The sequence below is a fragment of the Dipodomys ordii genome, unplaced genomic scaffold (assembly GCF_000151885.1).
Source record: "Dipodomys ordii isolate 6190 unplaced genomic scaffold, Dord_2.0 Scaffold26, whole genome shotgun sequence".
Classification (NCBI taxonomy): domain Eukaryota; kingdom Metazoa; phylum Chordata; class Mammalia; order Rodentia; family Heteromyidae; genus Dipodomys; species Dipodomys ordii.
Window position 1 is genome coordinate 3,958,709 of NW_012267242.1, and position 25,289 is coordinate 3,983,997.

The following is a 25,289-nucleotide window of genomic DNA, read 5'->3' on the forward strand; positions in this document are numbered from 1 at the left end:
AAGAAAATTATCTTTACAACTTTTTTTGTGCCTTTGGATTAACCATTGAAGTAAATCGTGTTTTTCTGGAAACCGATGGGATGATCTCTCCCTCCGTCCCCCCCCCCCATCCCCCCGCCCGCAATGCCAAGAATAAGATGCCTATGAAAAGATGCTTTCCTAAAGCAGAAAAATAGATCTGTGGATTTCAAAGAGCTTCTCTCCAGGTTGCCTATAGAGTAAACAATGAGAACCAAGGAGTCAACCATGCAGCTGAGAAGCTGAATCAATAAACTTGAAATCCAGGAAGCTGCAGTGTAGAAAGCAGTCTTTTGGATAAACAAAATGGAGAACTACAAGTGCTAAATCATACATAAATTTTCTAGACACTATAGAAAAAGCTCTCTAAAGGAGAAGGTTTACATTCAGCAAATCTACCCCAATAGAGTTCTTAGAACAATATACTTACAAGACAGAAAGTTATCGTGTCATAAAATATCAAAAGTAAATTGCTTTAAGGATACTGTGAGCTGGGTGGTGGTGGTTCATGCCTGTACTCATAACTACTCAGGAGGCTGATACCTGGGGGATTGAGGTTCGAAGTCAGCTGGGGCAGAGAAGTCCTCAAAACTCTATCAACAATTAAAAATATATCTTCAAATTACCCAGCAAATGCAAAGGAGAGAGAACCAGCCATGGTGCTGGTGCACATGCACACACATACACATACACACACACACACACACACACACACACCACTAAAATAGAAGAAAATACCTGGAAATTCCATGTGGAGGATGGAAACATTCTTGGGGAGATCAAACTATTGGGGAACTGGGTATGATGGCTCATTCTGTATTCCTGGCCAAAAGGAAACTGAGGCAGGAGAATAGCAAGGTCCAGGCTATTCTAGGCTGTAAAGCAAGATCCCTGTCTCAAGCAAACAAATGAACAAACAACCATTTGGGAGATAAGAAGAAATACTTCCAGGGACACTTAATCAGATGCTTGGTATTCTTGACTGTGCCAATCATTTCTGTGTTATGGTTATATTCTAATTGTAGATTATTTAATTCATTGGTGTAAGTTCAAAATACTAAAAATTTGGAAAGTCTGACCAGAGATCAAAACCTCCATGGCTGGAGTAACAATCTGGGGGCCAATCTTGCCTGTAGATGGTTTACATAGTATTACTGAAATTAAGAAACACCACATACGCTTTTCAGGCTTTTAAAACTTTTTTAGATTTTGATACCTGGTCATATTAGATGCTCAGTATCAGACAGAAACCATTGGCTAGAAGTGAGTAGCCAGTGCATTCTTGATCCAATGCTCATCAGTTAACTCCTCATCCTTCTTGGATAACCTTCCAGTCACTCATCTCCTGCAACAATTGATTTTGTGATGACGTTCCTACCCAATCAGTCATACTCATTAAAATTATTCCAAAGGGGTATCACCCAGCCCTTCCTTTTTTGGCATTTGCCAACTTCACTTCTACTCTGCCTGGTGGTTTCACTTGGTTCTTCTGTTTCCTTATTTCTTTCTGTCTCTGGCTGTACCTTCAACTCTGCCTTTGACATGGCCACTATACTGAGTGTTTTGTCTGTTTTCTTGGGATATTTGCCACTCAATTCTATTTGGGATTTAGCTTTCCCTTTTTGTCTTGATATTTGAAACTAACTCTAGTCTCATTGATTAAGGAACCTGATAGCATCTAAGTAATTGAAGAGGACAGTTTTCTCATTTTGTGTGTGATTGATGGCCTAAATGGCTCGAATTTTCCTTTGGAAAAAGGACCTTCCTACACTGACTCTGAGCTTGAACGCCCTACTTGTGCCACAGTGACTTTTGCAAGTTGATTTAAATAGGGGCTTTATATTAAACATACACATTTCCACTTCTCTTTGTCACCAGGGAACCATGAAATTATCCTAGACCAAGAGTGTCCTTGGGATACCTACCTGCTGTAGGGACAGGAAAGACATTTACAAATGAAAGACATAGGAGAAGAATTTAATTCTCATCTAAGGCTAATATAGGCCAGACTGCAATCAACTATCTTTGATGTTAAAGAACCCTGTCAGACTCATGAGTCATTTATCCAATATGCATCTGACTACTTGAATGAGCCCAGATGAGACTAGATTGTTATGCTGGCCCATAGAATAGTGAATCATACATGCCTCTTGTTTTAGATCACTGAGTCTTGGAGGAGGTGTGTTGACTAATGCAAGCAGTGCCCCTATTAGTGAGATTGTGGTTGTATCTATGAGAATAATTTTTCAAATGAAACAGGAGTCTATAGTAGTTACACTTTTAACAATATATATGGATGCATTATACGTCTCTAGAGGGGAATAAAAGAAAACCCAGATTGAAGGATTGCTTTGTGGTGGGTTGGTTTGATTTTGGAAAAATGTAAATATGTAAATATGTCTCATCTAAAAAATTAAGCACCGTCTGGGGATATATTGTGTTGTAAGTAGGGTTCTAAATCCATTTCCACATAGGTAAGAGGATTTTGGATTGGCATGCATAAACTATTTGCAGCAACCTATATTTGGTCTCTGTGCAGAAATATGAGTGGAAATAAGTGTATTAGTGGACCTCAGAAGGCTTGGCAATGTACTAAAGATGCTTATCTGAGCCACATAAGTTGGGAATCTGGGATGGAAATCTCCTAAGAGTAACTTCTCACGAAATTTCCAGTCCCTCTTGTTTTTTGGCGGAACTTAAAATTCCAAAGAACTGGCTCATGTTGCAAGACTTCTGTGTGGTGCTGGCCAGCACCAGGAAGGAGAGCAAGCAGCATAGGAAAGGAAAACCAAACCACTGTGGCTGCGTGTTTTCACGCCTTTGGAAAGGTTTGGGTTTGGCTCAAACCAGGAGAGAGCACTTGGGGTTTTTATTTCATGCCAGGGTTTCCAAATACCATTCACCTGACTCATGAAGCTTTGAACATCAGGAGGAAATAAGGGAGTGAATCAATTTTGGATATTCTTGATGTCCAAACATCCTTTGAAAGAGACCTCTTGCTGAGAGCACAGAATACCACTTGAGTGAGATGTATTCATCCACCCTTGCTGGGGTCACCGGGGCAATGCAATTTGCTTATCATCAGCTCATTCTGTACTAGTAATCTAGGTGATGTCTCCAAGACTTAGCTTTTCCCTTTGGATGGTTCACATGGTTGAGTAAGGGGGACAAACTTGCACCAAATTATCCTGTTCTTTCCAAAATTCAACTAGAATTTTAGACTCCAATAAGTGCACTTCCCTCCCCCCCCCCCCCGATTAACTTTGCCATTTCACACATCTGACTATTGTGTACTCTGATTTACATTCTGATTTCACTGCCCAGCGTGTTTCCCCACCTGTTGTCTGCTTGGCAAATTACAATTTCTTATCCAAACTCAAATCAGATATCAACTTTAACCTTGCCAAACCTAATTAACTAATCCCTTATCTGTGGTACATGCTTATATTTTTCATTTTTAACACACAAAATTGTGTTTTTAGTACAGGCCTGGGGCTTAGTAACTACTTGATAAAAGGAAATGAATCATACACCAAATTAAACTCTTTCCTTTTTCTTTTTTTTTTTTGGTCTGGTTGTGGGGCTTGAACTCTGGGTCTGGGCACTGTCCCTCAGCTCTTCAGCTCAAGGCTAGCACTCTACCACTTGAGCCACAGCGCCACTTCCGGCTTTTTTCTTTTTGCTTATGTGGTGCTGAGGAATCGAACCCAGGGCCTCAGGCATGCAAGGCAAGCGCTCTACCACTGAGCCACCTTCCCAGCCCTCTTTCCTTTTTCCTCATCTTGATCTACTCTCATTTGTTATTCCCAGTGACATTTGTCCCATAAGCAAACACCCATCTTCTCTGTCCTCCACCCTGACAGCCTTTTCATGTACATTAAAGGCCAGCAAATGGTGGGATCACCCTACCACATAATGCTTGTGGCTCAGCTGTATTTTGTTTATTGGCTTAATAGAGTAATAATGTGTTTTATCACGTCTTACTGTGGCATTAGATGGCTTGTGGGCTAATTTTTGTGGGCTAAGCAGACTACTTGACTATACAAGTTAGAGGATTTTCTCTTCCTTAAATAGAAAAGGTCAACACATGTTCATGGCTTAATATTTTTCCAGCAATTGAATAAATTCTTCCTTTTTCTTTTTCGGTGCCAATCCTAAGGCTTGAATTCAGGGCCTGGCACTGTCCCTGAGCTTTTTAGGTCAAGGCTAGCACTGTACCACTTGAACCACAGCTCCACTTCTGATTTTTTGTTGGTTAATTGGAGATAAGAATCTTGTGGACATAACTGTTTGGGCTGGCTTCTAATTGTGATTTTCTTATCTCAGATTCCTGAGTAGCTGGAATTACAGATTACAGGTGTGAGCCAGGGGTGTCTGGCTTTTTATTTTTTAATGCTGGTATTGAGACTTAACTCAAGGCCAGGGCATTTTCCCTTAGCTTTTTTTGTACATAACTGGCATCCTGCCACTTAAGCTGTATCACCTCCACTTCTGGCTGATTAATTGAAGATAACAGTCTCATGGACATTTCTGTCCAGGTTGGCTTTGAACCACGATCCCTAGATTTCAGCCTCCTGAGGAGCTAGGATCACAAACAGGGGCTGACTGGTACTCAGCCTGAACTAATTTAGCTTGAGTGTTAATTTAAAGGGATCTTAATTTCTATTCCTTTAGCACAAATCACAGCCCTGAATTACTTGATGGTGAATATGATTGGGGGAATATTTGATATTGAAACACAGAAGTCCTTTTCCATGAAGTTTTAACAGGATAAGGTTAATCTGATTTAGTTTGTTCTTCAGGTTTCTATGGCTGGGTACTTCATCAGATTATAGCATGAGATGGTACTAATGAAGGAAAGGTCAGGGGTTCACATCTCTGTCTGGTCCAATTAACATGATTATTTTTCACATTCCCTTTCCCATTTCCTTCAACTTCAGCTAAGCCTTCTAAAATTTAGTGCACAGAAAAGGAAGCACAGGAAGAGCTCGGTGAAAACCTATTGTTATTTCTGGAATATACAGCTGTCAATTTATAATGCTCTTGCTTGCACTTGCATGCGTGTGTGTATGTGTACATATATATACACATGTGTGAATACCTCAGGCATGTGTGCAAAGTTGTTTGTGTGTAGGCTTGCACAGGCTCAGGAAGGATATTTTTTATATGTGAACAAAAAGAAATTGTTCATCTATCTCCTGTATGATTTGAAAAGGCTTCATTGTTTTGGTCATCTGGAAGGATTATATTACATGGAGCCTGGTATTTAAGGTATATTATCACATTTATTACCATATCAAAACCAGATGTTTAAAATTGGAGCTAGAAATTCCATCATACAGATTGTTTTACTTCAGACTCACCCTACCACCTAATGTTCACTGCCCAGCCCTATTTTGTTATGGCTTTAATAGAGCAATAATGTGTTTCCACAAGTCTTAGTCTGGTGTTAGATGACATGTAGGCTAATTTTGGTGGATTGAGCAGACTGGTAGGGGGTTAAACAAACCAGAGTAATTTGCTTTCCCAACAATAAGAAAATATGGTAAGAATTATTGCAAATAGTCAGGGCTCGCTCGCTCTCTTTTCTCTCTGTCTCTGTCTCTTTCTCTCTCCTGTTTCTCTTTGCTCTCACTTTTGCTATTTTTCTCCTCTTTTCTTTCTTGTCTCCTTAATTCTTTATCTTTCACTGCTTATTTAAAGTTTATTTCCATTTTTACCATGTGCAAATGCCCTCACATCCTCCTTCCAAAAAGAGAATCTACCTTTAATTAACTAAATTTCTTTAGAAATGCTACTTGAAACTTCCTTCTTCTTGCCTTGCTTTCAGATAAAATAAAAACAAGTAAATTCAGAAAATTGATAACATTCCTGATTTTAAAAAAAGTATAATTAATGCAATTTAGATAAGGTGAAAAAAAGAAATAAAAGCCTATATGGCATGTAGCCAACGATTCATCTGTCTGCATTAATAGGTTCCAGCCCTGGTACTCCAGGCACAGAAAGCCTGCTTGCCACTGCACTTAGCAAACACATGAGCTTAAAAATAAACTTTGACAATGTAGATCTCTTTGTCCTTTCAGGAATGGAAAGCATTATGTACTTCAAAGCACACTTAAGCCTGATTTGAAAATATAGTTGGGATTTTGTTACTGTGGCATTTGGGAGGGTCTTTATACTGCACACAGCACATGGATGCTTCCTGTGCAAATAGTTCTCTAGCCACAAACTAGTAAGAAGAAACGATGCTAGCAACTTCGAGGAGCTCATTCATTGGGAAGAAACTTCGGTCTTGTAAGTTCTATAGAGCCACCAGCAGATAGATGATTGCTGATTTTAATCAGGCAATTTCTTCCTTAACCAAACAGAGGATTTGAGTAGCACATTTCACTTGCATACAGAAGAGTTTGTTCGTTTTGAGTGTTTTTGGACAGGAAATAGATCTACAGGGTAACATTCTCACAGAAAGGGAAACAGTATGGGACAATGGCTTATTAGTACAAGTGACTCTGTTTGGGAAATTACAGACAGAAAACCTTGGAGGAAGAATAGCATTAAAGATCAAAAGCATGATGACTCCTGATGAAAACATCACCAAATGATGAACCCAAGAACAAAGAGGAACTTCTACTGTAAGTATCTTTGCACTGATCAAGTACCTTATCTGTTTTCAACTTTTCTAGAGGGTGCTGAGTAGGTTTTCAAGAAAGTATTTGATGTAGAGTCTTCATTATAGACAAGTCTGTAATTAAGCTCATTGGGTGGTTCCAACAGAGGGCTAGTTACTGGACTTTTTTCCATGACCTTGCAACGCTGAAATAAATTGCATGTCAATTTGGGAATGTTTTGTACGATAGGCATGTTATATCAGGCTTTTGTTAAGTGACATGTTATTTCTGGCAATGCAAAATTGACCAACATGCATGTGTATAACTTTAGTTGCACTTGGATTTTAGTGAACTAGATTTAATTTGGTTTCATGTCATGTTAAGCCTGTAATAAAGGTATGGATATATAGAATCACATATATTATTTATAATTTAGAGAGAATATTAGTATTTTATGAGGGACTCCTACTTGCATGGTGGGGAAGAGCTAGTTTAGAATTTTGGAAATGAGAGGCTTGACAACTAAAGAGATGGATACTTTTGACATTTCTGCCATTCATTTGGTAAATAGCCTTGTTTGAAAGTTATTTAAATATCTCCACAAAATACTTCTTACCTACAGGAATATTGTTGTGGTCTTAGACATGTAAATCAAGATTATCAAAAGCAAAATCCAATGTGAATATTAAATATGGACAAGTCCACTCAGTAGATTTTACTCCATTGGCATAAAGTACATACTTAATAAATGCATATTGAATAAATACTGGGGGTAATAAGACAAATATCATGACAGGATGATGGTTATTTTCTATCAGGATTTTTCTTTCTAAAACTATATCCATAGGTGTGATTTGAAGTGTGACAAAGAATTACAAATTAATGAAGATATATTATATTGTCTATTTCAGTAAGGAATTTCTCTAAAAGTCACATTCCTAATTAATTGCTGTTCTTAGCCAGTTTTCTTTTGCAACACTAAAATGTTTGTTCAACTTCATTGTCCATTTGAAAAAGTATAGCATGCTTTTTGGAGCAATTCAGTGTATAAAGTAATTGGATACCAGTTTGTTTCCAATTAACACGAAAGGTCCAAGTGCTGGTTTCTACCATTGGAGTTTGGACTTAACACCTTTGGAGCCCTGTTTGCTGAGAGTTGATAGGTAGACCAGGACTCTGGCCAAATCCTCCACTGGGGAGATCATCTTTCAGGTGTGAGAGACACAAAAATAAACTGACAAGTGAGTGGCTGACTCTCAGAGTCAAATGGGGTGTTTTACAGTGACAAAGGAAAGGAATTGAGTGGGAGAAAGCTGGAGAGAGAGGTTAGGGAAACTCGCTAATGCTGTTATCTTCATCTTTATGATGCCAGATAATATTATTGTAGTAATGTGATTTTTCTTTTTTTCCCTAGACTACTCAATATTGACATTAGTTGAACTGAATACAGGTCCTTCTTCTACCACAAGTAACAAACATGAATGATGCACATATGACTTTATTGCCCCTAATTAGAAGAGGTGGTGGGATCTTTTGGGAAGGCACTGATAGAAGCTGTAGCTAGGCAACAATTATCACTAAGGTAAAATGCTCTGGGTAATTATATGGAGCTTTTGGGTACGTTTAAATTATAACATATGTAATATCGTATATAAAAATGGATACACTTAAATTATCCCTTTGACAGTTCTGCTAAGTCTCTACTTAGAGATACATTTTACAGAAAGATCCATCAGACTCTAACTCTAATTAGAGTGAAATAGTCCATAGAATTTGCTTGGAGGTTCTTTTTAAGAATTAGGCGATCAAGGGGCTGAGAAGGTAGCTCAGTGGTAGAGTGCTTGCTTTGCATGCATGAGGTCCTGGGTTCAATTTCTCAGCACCATATAAGCAGAAAAAAGCCAGAAGTGGTGTGGTGGCTCAAGTGGTAGAGTGCTAGCCTTGAGCTGAAGAGCAGAGGGACAGCACCCAGGCCCAGAGTTCAGGCCCCATGGCTGACAAAAACAAAAAAACAAAAAACAAAAAAACAAAAAACAAAAAAACAAAAAAAAAAGGATTAGGAGATCAATTGATAGCATCTGCGTGAATTCTTTTGCAGGCTAACATCATCTGGATTTATTATAAAGAATTCTGGGACCTCAATCAAGAACTGATGCAACATTTGAAAATTTCTAATGCTTTTTTCTTTCTAAAAGGAAAGCATTAGATTGCTGTATAAAAGCCAACTAAGTAATGTGTGGTAGAATAATTATAATTTGGGGGGATTACCTCCAATAAGAAAATATACATTTAAAGCCCAGAGCAGGGTGATGTTAGAATGTATTTACTGATAACAAATGACAGTTTGAATTTTTATGGCATATTATATTTTTCTAGTTATTTGACATAAAAATATCTAGAATATTCCAAAGATTTGTTATATGAGAAGGGACGAGCTCCTCTGTGATTTGTAGAGGAGAAGGCTCAAGATCAGGGAAAAGTAAATATTTTGAGTTAGACAAATGTGTTTTGGAATTCCAGGTTGAACTGTGAGGCCTTGGGCAAATTACTTAAATGTTAAATCTTTAGGTCTCCTTCTTAAATTATTAAGAAAATTAAATGAGATCTTTTATGTCAACTCCCTGGTATGATAAAATGTCCTAACTACATGGAGCACACCCTAACTTTAAGGTCAAATAATTCATTGATTTCAATAAATGCTAGCCAAATATCCAACTTGACAGAAATATCCATTCTACCTTTATTGGGCTCCTAAGACAAGAAAAGTGTAAAGCAAAGCTACAAGTGCAGTGAAAGAATGAGTAAGGTAATCAGGATGCCTGAATTGAAAGGAATGAAGAGGTTTTTATTTATTTGTTTACTTGAGATGTAAAGGGCATGTTGTAAAGGATTCAGATTTGCCAGATGGTCTATTGCCTTTTGATTGACTGTTCTAAAGTCCTTGATGTTTAAGACAGTGGAATCATTGGGTTGACCAAAGCTAATTAATTTCTCCTTTCATCTTTTGTATATGATCAGTTTCTAATCAGCTTAGGAAACCCACTGTAACCAGCAAAGCATTCTCAGAAGCAATTATCTTTTTGTTTTTGAGAGTTTAAGGGCTGAAGTGTTTATCCTCAGCTATGACATCTTCCTGTGGTACCTGCAAAAATAAGTTTTATGTGGATAATGTATTTTGATGATTTAATTGGTGGTAATTACTAGTTCCAAGCACACATGCAAAGCACTGGGAAGAGCCACCATTTTTATACTACTGATTGAAGTAGCACATCATAGATAAGAAGTAATCTAGCTGTTAGATTTGCTATCTAGAAACCCACTGATATTTGGAAGCCTGTCAGAAGTGGCTATTAAAAATATTATTTTGTTCTGAGAACTGATGCTCATGCCTGCAATCCAAATTACCTGGGAGGCAGAGATCAAAGGGATTGAAGTTTGAAGCCAGCCTGGGCAAAATTTTGATCCTGTCTCAACAAAAAGTTAGATGTAAAGATGCATGCCTGTGATATGGTGGGAAGTGTTTGTCATTCTAGAAACAGCAGGAAGCATGAATAGAACAATTGCTGTTAAGGTTAGTCCTGGCAAAAAGAGATACCGTATCGCACAAATAACAGCAGTAGAATGCCCAGTGGAAAGCTCTGAGTTTTACTGTCAAAAAAAGAAACCACCTGGCACCGTGGTTCAGAGACTCTTATCTCCATATCTCCACCATAAAGCTGAAAATGGAGCTGTGGCTCAAGTGGTCAAGTGCTAGCCTTCAACAGAAAAGCTCAGGGACAGTGCTCAGGCTTAGGACCAGCATGTGTGTGCCCATGTGCACCCCCCACCCCACCCATCTTGCATTTATATAGTTCCATTTTGTTTTCAAAACATTTCCACATATTTCATTTTCCCCCTCCCTCAAAGTACAATTATCCCATTTAATTGTCTCATGAGAAGGTTGGGTATAAAGAAGTCAAACTTTTGCATGTAACATAATTTCTTTAATGGCTTTATGATCATCTCTGATTTTTATCCAGAAATGTATCATCTTCATCTTCTCCTCTTAAGAATTAATAGCATCTTAAACTTGAGCTCCAATTGATCCCTGCTGTCTACAGGGTCATCCATAGAGGTCTACCTAATCAGGTACAGAAGAGACAATCAAGTTAGGTTCAGACTCAGTCAGATGTGTAGAAAAACCTGAGTGTCTGGGGCTGTTGACTTCTCTATTATTCTTATGTGCCAGGCACTTTAGGAGAGTGAAGGTGTCCATATTTATTCATTTGGGTTTTGCAGTGTACAGTACAGGCAAGGCCACAGATGTGCCCCTGGCTGTCTTCCCTACCTACAGCATGACATGAGTTTGGAAAATTGTATTGTGAACATGTTTTTTGTGAGCATATGTCAAGTCAACACTGACAAGATTAGCTAAAAGTCTGCTCCAGAGCTCCTCACAGACTGACAAACTACCACCTATCCGCACAGATTTTGAGACTCATGACACAGTTTATCTGATAATTTCAGTTTAGTCATCAGATGTTTTCCTTGGCATGACTGAAGGTTTGAGCCCTGCAGGAACTGTATTTTACAGGTGCAGGAGAGAAACAAAATACTATAAACAGCACGAGCCAAATCTCTCTCATCTATCTCACACATTTGCAGCTAGGTGATGTAAAAAATACATTTTTTGAGTTTTTTTCTATCTGATATTTTATATATGCAGTATATAGCTGTATATATATATATATATATATATATTTAGATTATATGTACATTTAAATATATATATTTAGATTAGTTCCTAATTTTCTCCTCACTTAAATGCCTAACTGTTGTGTTTTCTGTGCAAGATACTTTTTGGTGGTGGCAATGAAGGGTGAGAGAAGACCTTATGGAAGAGAGGGCATAGGGGAATTTTGAACTTCCTGGAATGAATCTTAGAGAAATCCTTGTCTGCATCTTAGATTGTGTTGTTCTTTTCATTCCTTCCTCTTACAAGTGTACAGATACTACTAAGGTTAGACAAAGTGCAGCAGAGGTGTGATTATAGGTCCCTAAATAGCATGATACACAAGGGTTTTGTTTCCCTCATCCTGTTTTTGTTCTTTGCAAACCTTAGTTTAGAGGTCAAGATGGATTGAACAGTAATGAGTAAAAACAACAGTGACTCTGTACACACCTAGATTGTGTGGAGTTCTGAGCAATGAAAGTTTAAGGGTTTTGGCATCTTTTCCTGTTTTCATCCTTGGTTTGGTTTTGGAAAGGTACAGTTTCTCATCTGCAGGATGAGGCAAATTTTTGTTTCTGTTTTATCTCTCCATGTATATGTTATGTGTATGTGTGTGTGTGTGTGTATATATATATATATATATATATAATGTATGTATATATGTATTTATCTGACAATTTGTTTTCTGCCTTTATAATCTTCTCTTTTCCAGAATATCTTACAAATAAAACCATACAGCTTACATTTAAAAAAATTCTGATTTATTCACTTAGCAAAATGCACCTGCGTGTTATCCATGTTGTATGTACCAATAGATTTTTTTTGGTTGCTCAGAAGTATTTTGTTGTGTTATATTTAGTTGCTCCATTGAACAATGAAGAAGATTTTGGCTGTTTTCCCTTTAAAAAAATTGTTGGTCCTGGGGCTTGAACTCAGGGTCTAGGCACTGTCCCTGAGCTTTTCTTCTCAAGGTTAGTGTTCTACCACTCTAATCCACAGATCCACTTCCAGTTTCCTGGTGGTTAATTGAAGTTAAGACTCTCATTCACTTTCCTGCTCAGGTTGGCTTTGACTCATATTCCTCAGATTTCAGTTTCCTGAGTAGCTAGGATTATAGGAGCTGTTTCCCATTTTTGATGACTGTGAACAATAACTGTTCTAAACATAATATACTCTAAACACAGATTTTGTATACGTTTTTCATTTTATACAATGAATAATTATTAAGGAGTATTATTAGTATTGCTAATATTATTAATACTATTATTAAAAATTTCCAATCTTTCCAGAATGACTTCATGATTTTTCATGTTTACCAGCAACATGTGAGGATTTCTTGTGCGTGCCTATAAAAGTTATGGTTTTGATTTGTATTTGTTTGCCTTTATTTCTTAGCTATTTGAATAAGGGAGTAGTGCTAGCTCACTATATTTTAAGATATTGAGCACTTTTTTTCGTGGGTGCATTTGAAACCTAAATATCCTCATTGGTAAAATGTCTGCTCAAATCTTTCTCCACGTTTACTCAATATTTATCTACTTGTTGTTGGCTTTGAGAGTTCTATATGAACTAAAGATGTACAATCCTTTGAGTGTTTAAAAAATGATCTGTAAGTAGTTATGCAAAGCAGGTGCCATTTAACAAAGCAGTTTGTGAATACAAACGCAGCAGGGTCACCCTTTGACGGTCTCACTCCCCTTCCACCCACCCCTTCCCTTATTTTCTTAGTTTTGCGGTACATACAATGAATTCTTGACCAAATTCTCCCCCTGACCCTCTTTCATTCATCCACCCCTCTCCCCTTGGCCTCACTCCACTTTTGCATGTGCCCATTTCCTGCTTCTGATTTTGTTGGGCTTTGACCCATCTTTCTAAAGAAGTCTTCTACTTAAGCTCTCCATAGAGTCTATTATATGTCAGTTAATTCATTTGTAATCACTTGGATACCACCTGACTTATTTACTTATAGATGTATAGGCAGATTCTATCTACTTATCTACCACAAATGAGGGAGACCATGCAAGCTTTGTTTCTCTGGGCCTGGCTTACTTCACTTCATATAATTCTTTCTAAGTCTTTCCATTTCCTTAGGAGCAGTACAGTCTCATTCTTGGTAATGGATGAGTGGAATTCCATTGCGTATGTATGCCATATTTTCTTGATCCATTTGTTTGAGGGGCGTCTGAGCTGTTTTCATAACTTGGCTATGGTGAACAGTGCTGCATCCCTTTGAATTTTTGATGTGTAAGAATTTCCAATACATTTTGATTTTCAACCTTATTTTATGAAGAAACAGTATAGTTTTGGTAAAATATATGTGTTCAGGTTGTTTTTATGTTCTTGTGGATTATGACAATGCCTCATTGAAGAACCCCATTCCTAAATAAAAGTCAAGAAAACTTCCTTCTGTATTTTCTTTTTTTAGGATATTTGTAATTTTATATTTTGTATTTAGGTGAATTTAGGTCACTTGGAGTTAATCTCTGTATAAGATATGAAGTATGAGTGGCTTAGTGGTAGAGTGCTTGCCTAGCATGCATGAAGCACAGGGTTCGATTCCTCAGTACCACATAAACAGAAAAAAACTGGAAGTAGCACTGTGGTTCAAGTAGTAGAGTGCTAGCCTTGAGCAAAAAGCAGCTCAGAGACAGTGCCTAGGCCCTGAGTTCAAGCCCCAGGACTGGCCAAAAAAACCCCTAAAACCACACACACTCATATAAACACATGTGGAATACACACATATACTATACATATGTATATATCACATACATGTCTCTATCACATATCACATATGTGTGTATATTTATTTTGTTTGTGGTGTCAATGGATTGAACATTGCAGATGCCTGTCTGGTCATTGGAAATGGCTCTAGAACTAAAGGTAACAATTCAGAATCATCTGCTAAATCTGTCTTAGCTGAGTCAGATGTGGTTAGGCATGTTGAGAAGAGGCTGGGAATGATTATTGTCTAGCATCATTTGTAATGGTCACATACAGAAAAAAAGAGCCAACTGGGACCTAAGAATAAGCAGTAGAAAGAGGAACATTTAAGAGAATGGTCAGATCCCCAGTGCCATCACAATATGAAGGTAAGGTCTGAACAAGGATTAGAAATTTGGATTTGGTAGTAAGAGAGTAATTTCTGTGGAGTGTTAGCAGGAGGAGGAGGCAGAGGAAGCCAAGTAGATGAGAAATTTGAGGTGGTAAAGTATGAAGAAGGCAGAAAAAAACATTAAAAATAGTTATAATATTTTAATATTTGACCAGAGTGAAACAGACAGACAGACAGACAGACAGACAGACAGACAGACAGACACACACACACACACACACACACACACAGAGAGAGAGAAAGAAAGAAAGAAATACAGAGGAAAAGCACAGAGAAATGCAGACAAAAACACAAAGAGAAAGAGACAGAGACAATGAGAAATACACCCCCCCCCACACACACAGAGTATTAGAGTCAGAGACAGAGACAGAGAGAGATAGCAAGCATAGTATCTCAGAGGAAAGTTTATGTTTTAGTTGGAAGAAAATTTAACTCCATTTTTATGTTGTCAATGGGGACCCATAAAGAAGGAAGAACATGGAACAGAAAAACAATAATGGGTGGATTGAGAAAATACAGTCTAGCTTTCTTTAACAAATGGTTTGATAAAAGACCGACCAAGAGAGTAGTAGAGAAAAACCCTGTTTACTACCAGAAGAGCAAGATGTGTACAGGGTGGTATCTCAAGCCTTGGAATTATGTATACAAATAGTTAAGTCAACCATTTAGGAATGGTTGGCCCACGAAGATAAAACTGATTGGAGTTTTACTTTCTACTGTCTTTTAGAAATGCCAGTGAGACAATACTGCCATGGAAAGTTCTGGAGTCTGTCCTTACTCTTTCTTAAGTAATAATGTGTCTAGGGTCCCAGGGAAAAAAAAGAAATGAGTTTAGTTATCTACCGTGAATCTGTAACTTTTTAAGTATATGAGTCAAAAGATAAGAGCATTCTGGGCCAAGAGAAAGAATAAGGAAAGAAAAACACTGAGAACGCAGATGATCCTCAACTTAAAATGATTTAACTTATGATTTGTTTTTACTTTTCCATGCTGCAAAAGGGATAGACATTCAGTAGAAAATTTGTACTTCAGACCTTTCCCTAGACTAGCAATATTTGGTATGATCCTCTTGATTTCCAAGCCTTCTATGTTTTTACAAGGACTGAACCCAGGCCCTGAGTCTTTTGTCTTTGCTAGGCAAGCACTTGGCCTCTTAAGCTTAGTCTCACCCCTGTTTTTTTTTTTAGTGTTTCTGAGATAAACTCTTGCTAATTTTTGCTTAGAGATCCTTAGGATCCGTCTGCCTCCAGCTCCTGGGTAGCTAGGATTACAGATACACACTACCACTCTCAGCCAGTATAATCCTTATTTTTACAATTCTGGGAGACAGCCATGAGCTACATCTTCTAGCTAGCCATGAAAGTAAATGACTGCCACTCTACAATGTACCATACAGTATTCAATAAGAGGAGTTATTCAATATGTCGCTATGAAACAGACTTTAGGTCACTTGAGTTTCCCTAACTCTAGGCTAATACACATATTTTCTGCATGTTTAAAGTAGACTACACTAAGCTATGATGCCTTTAAGTTAGGTAAACAACATAGTTTGGATCTGAAATATACACCAAGTTCCATGTGTTAAAAGTTTTGTCCAGAGCCTGTCATAATTTTCTCCAACAAAACCTAGCTGATACGTATTTTTATGTTTATCATAAATTTAGGAGACCTTTTTCTTTTCTTTTCCTTCCTTTTCCCCCTTCCTCTTTCCCTCCCTCCCTCCTTCCTTTCCTTCTTTCCTTCCTTCTCCATTTATTTATTTATTTTTGCGATAGGTCCTTGCTATGGAGTCAAGGCTAGCTTTGAACTCCTAGACTCTTATCTTCCTGCCTTAGCCTCTCCAAGTGTGAACCACTGCCCCTGGCTTCAAAGACACTTTTTATGGATTATCCATCTTGCATAATACACAATTTTTGAAGCGAACTACAAACCTTCAAGTAAGAGTTGTGATAGAGACTGCGAATTTCTTACTGAGACCATATGTAAAAAAGAACAAGACTATTCGTATGTAAAATGGAGCTATTCCCCACCCCCCCACCCCCTTGAGAAACACCAAGATAGGGCTAATTTTCAGCTGAGATACCCAGCTGCTTGTGATTAGTGCCCATTAGTTACTACATTTGTTCAAACTGATCAGTGGGGATATGCTGATGTTTGTTAAATATTTAAAGCTCATGAATATCAAGATCATATTTCCTATTTTCATTTGGAGCATGTTTTCCTTTCTCAACTTCTGTGTGGCTGGAATTAGAGTTTGAAGATAGATGATATTCGACAATACTGTTTTGGGAAAGGTATGAGAAAAAAGACTTATTGCAGATAGTCGTGTGGTAGGTTTGTCTTTTCTTCTCTATTTGTCAGCATCCTTAATTATTGTCCATGAATGAGTCCAGCTGCATTGCCTCTTCTGCTTTTTTGTCTTTCTTTCAACAACATTATTGTTTGGTTTTACAAAGGCGACTACATTTTTTTTTCCACCACAGTATATTTAGGAAAAAAATATCTAGGATGATTTAATTCACTATGCATTATCATAGCTCTATTAATGAAAATTCGTAGTATTAACTGTCCTTTTTTCCTGTGTTTGAATGAGTGTGAATTTTCTACCATTTTTGACATCCATGTGGTACTTTGTAAGGTACCATTCAGAGATGTGATGTTTTAGGCATTTTAATGGGAGCATTCTTTAAAAAATTCTTCGTGCTATGAACTCAGCTAATAATCTTAAAGATTACTTCTACTGAATAGAGGTATCAAGTTTAGAAATATTATTAATAATCAAAGAGACTGCCTGACTACAAAGACATTTAGACTGCTTTTCTTTAATGGCATGTAAATTGGTTAAAACCTTGTGATGACATTTATTTTCTTATGGGGTTCGTTATATGCTACTTTAGAAGTCAACTTCAAAAGGGAGGGCTCTAAAAATATTTCAACATCAATACCTTCAGAACTCAGTTGTTCTTCATAGTGAATTTTGAAAAATGGTACCCATTTAGATGTGTGAATTTAAAATGAGTTTGTTTTATCTTTTATGCTATGTTTCTACTATGTATTGTCAGATAAAGCATTGGGATCAATGAAGGTCTAATTCAAATGTACACATGTAGCTTATCACCTCTTCATATCATTTAATAAGTTTTTTAATCTACCTTACTCAGTTCTTCTAGTATAATCAAATACTTTTTAGTATTTCTAATATTCTAGAAAAATACAGTAAATATTTTGAACTTACCCAATTAAGAATAACCTGAGAGTATATACTTTTAATGATGGATGATAGTTGGATATGAGATTTTTAAGAACTTATTTTTCCAACTTTACACTAATTTCATCTCTCATTGGACAGTGAAGGAATTTTGCTTGAGATAGCCATGAAAACTCAAATTTTCAAGGAAATATGGTTTGATTTTCCAGTAAGAGATCTTACATTGTATTTCAAGGCCCCCATTTTACATGGCAAAAATTTAGTCTTGATGAACGTGGTGGTTAACTGAACTTAGGCAATGGTATCCCTTAGTTATAGGACATACAGATGGTAAAGCATTAGTTCTGGGTCTGTCAATAACAATAGTTCAGAAGAGACTTGCATTGGAATCAGTGGATGCAGCAAGGAATGTCAACCTCAACCTCAAGTGGGAAGACACTATCCAATCAAGAGAGGGACAGGCTAGAACAGAACCACAGAAGGAAAGTGAATTTGCTCTCTCTTCTGAACTTGGGTTAGCCATCTCTTCCTGTTCTTGAACCTCAGCATTGTAAGGTCTCATGTCTTTAGGTGACAGGGCTCACACCACTGGACCCTGGTTTCGCAAGTCACAAGTCGTGCTCTGAAACTTATACCATCAGCTCCTCTGGTTTCTAGATCTTTGGACTTTGTATTATACCATTGGATGCTCCAGTTGAAAGGCGGCAAATTGAGGAACCTTTTGGCCTCCATAACCTCATGAATCCGTCACTATAATAAATTACCTATCTAGCCAATTCTGTTCATTTTGTTTATTGGGATCCTGAGTAGTATAATTAATTTAGGTCTCCTTGTTTTAAGGTGTTTTCCAAGACAGTTTAGGATGTTCACAAATCTCAGCTTTCCCTTTGCAGCTTTCAGAATATGGACTCTAGTAACTAATGCGCTATGGAATCATTGATTATGAGTCCCAAGAGTTGTAACTGGTCTTCCTTGACCCTATGCAACCCTCTGAAAACTCATTTAGCGATTTCTGAGCCCTTCTCACAAGAGAGGAAGAAGGTGTGGTTGTTCTCTGTTGCCACTCTGGGTCTAACATGATTTTCTGAAACTACTTCATCCCCCTTTTGGCTGGAAAACATAGGTGGCCACTGCTATTCAATGATCACATTAAGCAGGGCATAGGATATTTTTAAGAAACACATTCTCTTATGGAGATCTAGTAGATCAAGTTCTATCCATAAGCTCCTCTCAAATCCTCAAACCTGTTTGGGGCTGTATCATTGTCTTTCTGCCTGACCTGGCCTCACATTGGGGGAAATGGTTCAGGGGCCCTTCCCAAGAATATCCCTTTCCTTTTAACCTCTCTTTTCCCTACATTTTCTCTTTATCCAACCCAGATAATCTTTATCTTTCTGAAATTCAAAAGAAAGAGACTTCTGGATTTCACACATTCCTGGCCCTTCCGCTTTGATACTTCTATAAAGACTTGGGCTTTTGAAGCTCTGGTCTATATGGGGAATGTTTAGCCCATGGGCCCATAAGGCCTATGAAATCATTTGGTACTTGATGAGATGTGTATGCTTCTCATATGCTTTTCATTGGCTGCCAGAGGCCATCTGCCTGTACTGATAATTATGTTTGAATAGTATAAATATCCAAATGGCCCTTGGCAGGAAAAAAGATTTCCCAAACCTGCCTGAGTGATTTGCTTCTTTCTTCTTTCCTCCCTGGGAAAGTCCGGAAGTGACAGTATCAGTAGGGCAAATCACATAAATTAAAAAGACTTACTACAAATGAAAAGGAAAATAGCTGAATCACTCAACACCCCACGTTGGATTCCCACAGCCTACAGATTCAGAAACTGAATGGGGTCGACCTAAATGTGAGCTTTCCATATTATGGAAGTATTACTACTGTAAAACAGCTGTGCAGAATCTGCTAAAAAAAAATCTATTCTAGGGGCTGGGAAGGTGGCTCAGTGGTAGAGTGCTTGCCTTGCATGCATGAGGCCCTGGGTTCAATTCCTCAGCACTACATAAGCAGAAAAAGCCAGATGTGGCACTGTGGCTAAAGTGGTAGAGCACTAGCCTTGAGCTGAAGAGCTCAGGGACAGCATCCAGGACCTGAGTTCAGGCCCCATAACTGACCAAAAACAAAACCAAAACCACATCTATTCTAGTATTTCAGGAACTTTCTGTCAGGCTTAGTTGGCACCCCTACCCATACTCTATGGTTAGACAGGGAAATAAATTTATTTGTGAAAATACCTAAGGTCTTTGACCTCAGACAGCTCTCTGCTGCAGACAGGATTCTACACATCCTTCTTACAGAGAGCCTGGCCTTATTATCCAGCTGTGCATAACTGAACATGCCAGCCCAGTGACCCTTTTGTGAGGCACTTTCTGAAATCTGTCCCCTGGCCATACATATGTCACTTCAATAGGATGTCATAGTTTGAATTGAGCTATATTGAAGCAGTTAAACAATAGAAAAAGGACAAGAGATTGTACATTAGGTGACTCCACAATGTTCATGGTCACTATTTGAGTGCCCTAGTTAGGGACCCTGGCCATGCTATGAACAGGTTTGGCAAGTAGACCTCACAGCTCCAGTCAGTCAATGGTAAATGTGTATCTATAAGCATCACATTCTGAATTTAGGTGAATATCTACACATTTTGAATTTGGGTGAATATCTATCTTCCTGGCACTTGTATTTGCTTGTAATTTTCTTCAGCATTTTTTATTAGCTTGTATGAGTGATACAGAGGCCATCGTAAATTTTTAAAGAATAATTTGTTTATTCAAGTGAAAAGAATTTGGAGGAGGAAAGGCTGGCTGGCTCAAAGTTATGTAGTTTTTAAAACTGGGACAATAGTGGTCTTAGGTTTCCCAACCATACATTTTACATTATGCTCCATTTTCCTTGTTTTGTTCTTATTTGCTTTGCTTTGTCTTTTCCCCATGACAACCTACTACTGCCTTTGATGTTTGCTGTCCTTAGTACACAAGAGGGGAGTGTGGACTCTGCATATTGTAAAGATTTTTCTAACCTGACTAGGAAAATACAGGTGATATAGAAATAGAGGCACTGACAAGAAATGGGCAGGAGAAAGGAAATAGGCCTTTTATTTTTAAAGCAGAAGAGGGTATTTATTTTGCTTCAGGAAGAATAGAGATGGTAGGAGAATCCTGAGCCAAGGATAGGAACTAAAACAATTTCAAAATGGAGCCTTGTTTAGTTGGAAACAGTGGGCTGGAACTAAGGAGCGGGTGATTTCTGGCATCAGTAGTGCTGCCTCTCATCATGTCCATGTATTTGTGTTACAAAATCCCTGTCTGCTTGTGTAGAGCTACTATGCTTCCCATCCTGGCATTCAATGCTGTGTAAGACTTTGCAGTCATCTAGGTTTATAACACCACTTTAATGGAAATGCATATATTTGTTCAAGTTCCTAAAGCAATGTGCTTTGAGATGTCTTTCTGTCTAAGTGTCTTTTGCCCCTCATGTTATTCCTCAGTGTTTTCAAAATCTTACCTGAGTACTAAATGCCATCTCCTTTATAAAGTGTCCCATTCTTGAAATTTTCATCAAACAAGTGTCACTTAAAAATCAAAAATCTCTTGTTGGGCATTGTGATATGTGCCTGAAATCCCAGCTACTTGAGAGGCAGAGATGAGGGTCATGATACAAATATGGCCTGGAAAAAAGTGTGAGATTATTCCTGAAAAACAAAAGGGCTAGGACTGTGAGTTCAGTGGCAGCACATTTGCCTCCAAAGCTCAAAGCTGTTGGTGTAATTCCTAAAAAGAAAGGGGAAAAATCCAAAAGCCTTAACTGAAAAACAAAACAAAACAAAAGTTTTACTAGTTTTTGTGTACTATGTAGGAGATGATCTGCCCGCTTATCAAACATATTTCAATGCTACATTAAAACAAAACAAATTGATCCAACCTTGTCTTTCTATCCATCCGTATTCTCCAAAACTAACACATTTAATAGCCTAAATCAGTCTACGAATATGGAACTACAATGGCAAACTCTCTCTGTTCTCTTTCTCTCTTCTCTCTCTCTCTCATACACACAGACACACAGACACACAGACACACAGACACACACACACACACACACACACACACACACACAGACCCATGAGAGCTTTTTCACTGAAACAGAATCATAATGGACACATTACATTGCAACTTGGGTATTAAGCTTAATGATAAATTCTGGGCACAATTTGGTGAAGAGTCTCTGTGTCTAATGATAGCTGCCGAGGTTTCAGAATTACCTTGCCTGGATTCAAATCCAAGCCCTGGAGCTAAATAATTGTGTAACTTTGGGAAAGTTACTCCTTAGTTTTTTCATTCATTAAATGAGGATAATAACAGTTTGAACCTCATGGGGTTATGCTGAATAAATGAGTCTACAGAAAAAGCATGCTCAGGAATAAATGTACTTATCCATTGCCCACACAAGTCAGAAGATGTTTACACATGCCTAGACTTTTATACTTTTCCATAGTGAGATTATTTTAGTGGTTTTGTGTGTGTGTGTGTGTGAGAGAGAGAGAGAGAGAGAAAGAGAGAGAGAGAGAATTTCTCTTCCTTTTATTTTTTTGCTTCCTCCTTTGTTCCCCTTATGCCTTGTCTTTTCTCTCCTGTTTTTTTTCTACCCCAACCTTGTGAATGATATTAAACATTATTAAGTGTAAACTTGCTCCTACCTAATGTAGTATCAGATGCATACTTATGTACAGTTTTGCATTGAATTACATATACATATAATATACATGTATGTATATATGCATACATTTAGGTTATACTTTTATATCATACTAGTAAAGAAAAAGTTATTAATTTGCATTTGCACCTCTCACTTTGTTCTCAGTGTTAATATTTGAAAGCCTCTCCTGGTCAGCCAATATGGCTGACTATATCCGCACTCCATGGATTGCCACACTTCCCTTTGTATACACCTTTTTACTACTACAAAGGGTGCTGCAGGAGACATCTACATTCATGGCTCTTAACCTACTAGTATGTGATTTTCAACAGGAAGAGGGACTAAGGAGTCCAAAGATTCTTCCTAGTCTTAATAAATATGTCCAGCTTGTTTTCTGAAGAAGCTGTATCAATCTGTATTTCCACCAGTAACATCTAAAAACACATATTCCAACTGACAATGTTGTCATTGTCACTATTAAATTCTTTTGATTAATCAATTTGATGTGATAGTTTATTGCTATTTATTTTATCATTATTTATTAGTGAATTGAGAAAAAATATTTACCCATACTTGTCTGATTTCCTGTTCCATCAACTGAATGTTTTTATTTGTTGCTCATTTTTTTTCTATTAGGTTGACTGCTTCTTGTTAATTTGTAAAGCTCTCTTCATATAATTATAGCTTTTAAACCCTTATCGTCATCTGTATTGCAAACATATCTTCTGAATCTACCATTGCTTAATATCTTTATTATGTAGCAGTTATTTATTAGATTCTGTCTAGGTGTTCCATAAAATCGTTAGAAATATAGAAATGTATTTAATATTTAAAACTCTTTTGGTATCTGGCATGAGGTAGGATTATAATTCTAACCATGTCAGGATGGGTTTACCAGACTGGAGAGAAATTTTGTTTAAGCAGATCATCTGTTTATCTCTTCTTGGTTGAGTTACAATGTGGTCAAATATCAAATCCTCATATAAACGCTGTCTTTTTCTGCAGTCTCTTTATTCTGGTAACTTACTTCTTTATACTTATGGTTAACTATATGGTTTTAATTTCACCAACTTTGAGTATTTGGATGCCTGGTGAGCATTCACTATCACCATGATTTTTATTTTAGGTTGACAATGGATGTTTGCATCCCATCGGAGCCTTTAAGAGTTCATAAAATTTGCCGGGTGCTGGTGGCTCATGCCTGTGATCCTAGCTACTCAAGAGGCTGAGATCTGAGGATCACAGTTCAAAGTCAGCTAGGGCAAGGAAGTCTGAGAGACTCTTACCTCCAATTAACCATCGGAAAACTGGAAGTGGCTAAAGCGGTAGAGTGCTCAGTTTGAGCTAACGAGCTCAGGGACAGCACCCAGGCTCAGAGTTCAAGCTCCACAACTGACAAAAAAATAAAAATAAAAATAGTTCATAAAATTTACAACATATTATGACTATAATATAACTATAATAGATATGGCTAATACTATTATTATATCGAAGAATGCTGAATCACAGGTTTCCACCAGAAACAGAACTGTATCTATGCATGTATATCAACAGATGAACACATTCTTACTTTCTATGTTCTAAAATTAAGGAGATTATTTACTTATTTATTTGATTTGATGGTGCTGGAGTTGAACTTAGGTCCTTTTGCTCACTAGGCAAGCCATCTTACCCCTTGAACCATATGTCCTGTTTTAGTTATTTTTTCATACGAATGTCTTGCTTTTTTGCCCATTGCTGGACAGCCTTCAAGGACAATGCTCCTCCTACTTATGCTTGCTGCAGTAGCTTGGATGACTGCAATATGCCACAATGCCCAGCTGGTTTTGGTTTTTGTTTTTGAAATGAGATCTTGTGAACTTTATATCTACATTGGCTTTAAACTGCAATCTTCCCAATCTCAGCCTCCCAAATACCTAGGATTACAGGCATGAGTCACCACACATGGCTAGGCAGATTCATTTTTATATTAATTTATCAGCTATGAAGAATACACTATTCTAATTTTCAGATCTCATTTTATTTCCTTCAATACAATTTATAGTTTTCATAGGTTCTATGCCTTTCTTAGTTTACATGGTCATTTTAAAGGAAATATTTTTTTCTCTTTCCTTTTAAAGTGTATGTTACCAGATCAGAGAAACCCTATTAATTTTAGTTGGTTTACTTTGTATCTTTTATCTTTCTAGTCCAGTGAATATTTTTGTCAATGATAAAAATTTTTCTTTTTAACTTTTTGGGTTTTGAATATACCATTATATCAGCAAAAAAAGAGTAAGTTTTATCTTTTCATTTCCTTTTTTACCAACTATTTAATTTCATTTTCTCATTGTTTTCACAGACAATGCAAAGAATATAATAGAATTTATAATAATAGTGTTGGATTATTAGAATAAATATGGTAAAAATCATTTCCCAACTCCTGGAAGGCACTGATTTTGCCTTATCTTTTTACAAATTTGCCCTTTTCCATAATGTCATGTTTGAAATCTTTTTTTTTAGTCAGTTGTGGGGTATGAACTCTGGGCATTGTCCTTCAGCAATTCAACTCAAGGCTAGCGCTTTACCACTTCAGCCATTCACCACTTCTGGCTTTTTTTTGTTTATTTGGTGCTGAGGAATCGAACCCCAGGGCCTCATGCGTGCGAGGCAAGCACTCTACCACTGAGCCACCTTCCCAGCCCTGAAATCTTATGTACACAATCTTTTTGATCTGGATTTTTTCATTCTGGCAAATTCATTCACTATTCATCCAGGCTGTTTCATGAACCACCTGAGGAGCAACCCATCATGAAGATGTATCCATAGTGTTTCTCCATTGACTTGTTGAATGACTTTCCGGTTCTTTCTAGTTTGGGGTGATAATGAAAAAAGCTACTTGAGACCATTGGTGCTCAGGCATTTGTGTCCAGGCATAGTGAAATA

General features: G+C 37.5%; 1 protein-coding gene across 1 annotated transcript in view; it reads left to right on the forward strand.

Moving 5' to 3' along the window:
• The first annotated feature begins 6,550 nt into the window (after positions 1 to 6,550).
• Positions 6,551 to 25,289, forward strand: part of Kcnk2 (potassium channel, two pore domain subfamily K, member 2) — a 167,400-nt gene continuing 148,661 nt past the window's right edge. Inside the window, exon 1 of the mRNA XM_013015127.1 lies at positions 6,551 to 6,650. Coding sequence (XP_012870581.1) covers positions 6,617 to 6,650 — 34 coding nt within the window. The 5' untranslated portion in view covers positions 6,551 to 6,616. The remainder of the gene's footprint in view (positions 6,651 to 25,289) is intronic.